General features: G+C 38.1%; 1 protein-coding gene across 1 annotated transcript; it reads right to left on the bottom strand.

The window, feature by feature from the left end:
* Positions 1 to 267: 267 nt before the first annotated feature.
* On the bottom strand, positions 268 to 4,029 carry LOC131029544 (rho GDP-dissociation inhibitor 1). The gene is made up of 5 exons (XM_057960052.2): positions 3,073 to 4,029; positions 2,846 to 2,912; positions 1,566 to 1,787; positions 1,289 to 1,413; positions 268 to 728 (listed from the first exon to the last, which is right to left on the bottom strand). The coding sequence occupies exons 1-5, from the start codon at positions 3,346 to 3,348 to the stop codon at positions 660 to 662; spliced, it is 759 nt and encodes a 252-aa protein (XP_057816035.1). The 5' UTR covers positions 3,349 to 4,029; the 3' UTR covers positions 268 to 659.
* Positions 4,030 to 4,377: the final 348 nt, after the last annotated feature.

Here is a 4,377-nt window from a genome sequence, read left to right as displayed (position 1 = left end):
CTAATTCAAAGCCTGTGCCTTCTTAGTATTAATGGAATGTACTGTGTTTCAACACAAGTATTAGAAATGCTTATATTTTCTACGATTCAAAAATGCAAGTACAGAGAATGTGCCCCCCATTTAATTAATGCTGACTGTCAATGCAGGGCAAGTTTTTTTTTCACTTTTTGAATTTGCCTCCAGACCATCTGCTGATAAACCACAGTGAAAGGATGTTACAAATTGAAATTACAGACTGGTATGCAATATGATTTCTGGGACTAAAGATTTCACATGTTACGCCCATATATATATATAAACAAAAAAACAAATCCTGCCACAAATTGACAAATTATTTATGATCCTGTTACAGCAAAATCTTGATTCTCCATTCCCACTACCATACTTCAACACTGTAAATGTGGAAAGTTTATGGCTACTGTACACAAGTCTCAATCATGTTCAACTAGAGTAACATCATCTTGGATCACAAGAGGGCAGGCACCCTTTCCATTGCAAGGCTCATTTGAGCCACAGAGTTTGCTGGCTTCAAGCAACCAGAGAGTAACCAGCAAATATCCTTAACAACCTTCTACCCATCTACCTAAAACTATGCATTCCAACCCAAACTACTAGAAATAGCTTACAAAGTCAAATGGAAGAAATATAATCAAATCAAATCACCAGTCCTTCCTGATCTCAAAGGTGTAATTTATTTCGAGGTGGCATCTCTCATCATCATCCACAAACTGTAAACAACCAAAAACAGAAACATTAGATCACCAACTTATCATTATTATATCAAAAATTAATGCATTATGATAGTTATTATATTTGACATGACATTTCAACTAATTCATATTACTACTGCTTTTGTTAGGAATTGTTTACAGTGTTATTAGCCTTCTACTGTTTATTATATTTTGATTTTTATGGTTATGTTCATAGGCTTTTTCCTTGCTTTTTTTTGGGGTTTCCACGCCTCACATGGCATCTCTTGGCACTTTATATGGGACTGTTCTGCTATTCTGTTATGATTTGCTCTCTTAATGAGGATGGTTTGGGGAAGGTCAGAAATGTCATATTGCTGTTAACTAAATTCACAATGTAAAAACTATGACTCAGTGTTTCATCAGTTAAGCTTTTACATCTTAGAAAAAAAAAAAAACTTTTAAAAGAACAATCTATATGAGAAGTATTTGCATGAGAAGAAAGCATAAATCCACTAATGACCAAAATAGGTTAATGGAATTTGATGACACAGCTGATACAGCTACTGAGCAGCAACTAATTAAACAAAGTATACTACCTTGGTTCTGGCTGAGTAACATCCCCTGGCAAAAATGCCAGAGGGTGTCGTCTCTTCCTCCATCACATATGCGTATGGCTCTTGCTGAGGGCTGAATGTTCCAAGCATAACACGAGTGCTGTCCACTGTAAAAGGGAAAAAGCCACAAATCTTAAAACTGTTTAAAGTTAAACCTAATGTTGTCCACTGCAAAGAAGGCTTAAAACTGTTTAAACTTTGAACAAAACTGTCTAAAACCTTGGAAATTTCAAACTTCTGGTGGAAAGGATTATCTCACCTCTTACTCCACTCTTCCAGACAGTGTTGATGTAAGTGAGCCCTGAGACAATATTATCGTGAACCGAGAAACAAATTTTGAGATTGTAGTGGCTGCCTTCTTTGAGTATGAAGGAGGAACCCCTTGAATTAGTAGGGACAAAAGGAACAGGTATAATTAAGTCCGGCCTTCCTGCTGATAAAATCCCAAAGCTTATAATCTTAACATCTGCTTCCAGGCGTTCTGCAAATTGCCCACAAGGTCATCATAAATCTGGGTGTGAAATGGGTTTATCTAACAAAAGTATAAACGCTATTTCCATGGACTAAACATCATTAAAAAGAACGGCGTTCATGACTGAAGTACAGAAGATCTGGCAGGATGTCTGGCCTTCCGAAGCAGGGCAAAACAATTGCAGATATACAAGATTCTGCACCAAAAACTCTCTCTTTCAGCCTAACAGTGATCTGCAACACTGTCTTTGCCTAAAAGTCAAGACAATACACAAGAAATGCACAAAAAGAAATAGACAGCTAAAGTTCTTACTATATTTTATGCTATCTAATTGTTCAGCGACCAAGTTCTGGGTTTTGAGAGTCAACCCAATTTTCCTATGACATACGAGTTCATTGTTCAGATCCTTTGAAAGTTTAATGTTTGGCTGCATAGACAAACTCTAACAGGCAGCTTGCACTCAATACCCCTAGTAACCCAAAGTTTAGCCCCTGATCCAAGAAGAATCAAACATATCTCTGCAAATAGTAAAAAACCAATAGTCTCACCTATTGGTACCCTAGACAATCCTAATAAACAGTGGATTAGGCCTACTTTCAAGATAAATCACCTAATTCAAAAAGGAATCGACCCTGTCCTGCCAACATTAATACCCCAAAAGTCTCACCTCCAGGTAGACCACAAGAGTTTTCTCGTTTTATCCAATGTTCATTGTTCAAGTCTGCATTGTAGACAATAAAGAATCACATGCACCTACTTTTCCACTTCAACTTATGTTGCAGGCCCAGTTTTTGATCTTTCTTAGGAGGCGACCTTATATTGAAATGAGATATGTCCTATGGCAAGCCTCGTGTACGAAGAGATTTCCTCGAGAAACTGCCTTCACTAAAGATACCATTCTTCACTATATTTGATTATGGGTTTGATGCCAAGCTAATTATTTAGAACATACACATACATGCAGTGATTGTACCAAAGTTGAGGTAAAGATTTGCAACCACTCTAAAATTGGGCAAATTTGCAGCTATTCTTAAGTTTGTGAGTGAAAAGATAGAAAATGGCAGTACCTCCCATGGAGTTAACATCCAGGCTGCCTAGCAGTTGTTCTTTCCATCTTCTCAAGCTTTCATCCTCCTGCAAGAAGATCCATTACCCTTTACAACCATTACTAGAGTAAGACCAAAAAATTTGTACATTTAACTCCTTCACAACAATATACTGAGATGGGTATCATAAAATATGATCTTCCAAACAAAAATCTAGAATCAAAATTTCCATACCCAATTAATTTTACCTTGTCTTTCTCAAGCTGTTCCTTGAGGGGAAGAAGAGGGCCAACAACAAAATCCCCTCCAACCTTGGCATCACCATGCTCCTCTTCCTCTGAGTCATAATAAGTAGCCTCACTGAACTGCCTCATGAGCTTCTCTGAAGGACCGGCAGGCTCACCACTCACCTTGTGTTCCACAACTTCACTTAACACCTCAGCCTTAAATTCTCCCCCACCACCAGAGCAGGCCAGAGATTTGTTTCTTGTCATACTCCCAATCAGCATTGACATCTTAGACATTTCAATAACAATTCCAGGCTCTTCTTTCTGTATGGTGAACCAGGGGTGTCCTAAGAAAGCACCTTGACCAACTTCCCAAAACTCCCAGCTATTTTCCACTAGACCACCGCCAACCCACAACAATTCACACACTTTTTTCCACTTTTATTGCCGGTAAATCCTTTCTAGAACAAGAAACCCATGCTATACTGAAAAGGCACGCCTGGCCAGCTGTGGTAAAGTCCAGCAGATTTACCTCCCGAACACAATCAAGCGTACACCAATTCAAAGACCCAATACAGTTACAAAGACTTTAGATTTCGGAACAGAATTGACATTTTCTCCATGCCCAAAAACTCAAAACCATACAGACAACACAGGTCTTTATTTATAACTCCCTTAGTCCTTCCTCTTTGGGAAGAGGACCCCCTATATCTCAGGGACTTTCCAGTTTCCTAAAGCCCACTTCCCCACATAGATTGTAGAGAGTCCCAACTGTTACTATTGACTTGAATGAATAAAAGAAATTAGCAACAACGACTTCCCAATCTGGGTATATAAGAACGGCGACGTGTGTGTCTCTACCCCCCTAGTGGATTAGCGTTGGGCCACTAAAACCAATTAAGAAACATAACCAACTGAAGGGCTCTTCCGCACAACCAGGCAACCTCCACCACTGTTCAATTCCCCACTCCCTTGGCATTATATAACACCAAATATCCACCGCAACCTAATAAATTGAATACACATTTTCTCCAACTCCCAAACCACATTTTTCACGTCTGCAAACCTCCAAACTTTTGTTTGAAAGCAAGATTGTTGATAAGGAAACTGAATAACCTTGAAATTTTTTTAGAGGAATTTATTGTCATTGCTATAGTTCGTTAAGGATTTTGTGTTTGTTTCATATTAGTTCTGAGATCAATTTTCTTCATCTTGATTGATCCCATCTTGATTTATCCATTAATTTTTTTATCTTATATTCTAACCTAGCTTTGAGTTATAGAATTGAATTTTGCTTGTAGACAACTTGTAAAAACGAAAATCTGT

This window comes from Cryptomeria japonica, chromosome 5 (assembly GCF_030272615.1).
Source record: "Cryptomeria japonica chromosome 5, Sugi_1.0, whole genome shotgun sequence".
Taxonomy (NCBI): Eukaryota; Viridiplantae; Streptophyta; class Pinopsida; order Cupressales; family Cupressaceae; genus Cryptomeria; species Cryptomeria japonica.
The sequence above is the reverse complement of the archived record's forward strand: the minus strand, read 5'-3'. Positions and strand labels throughout refer to the sequence as shown.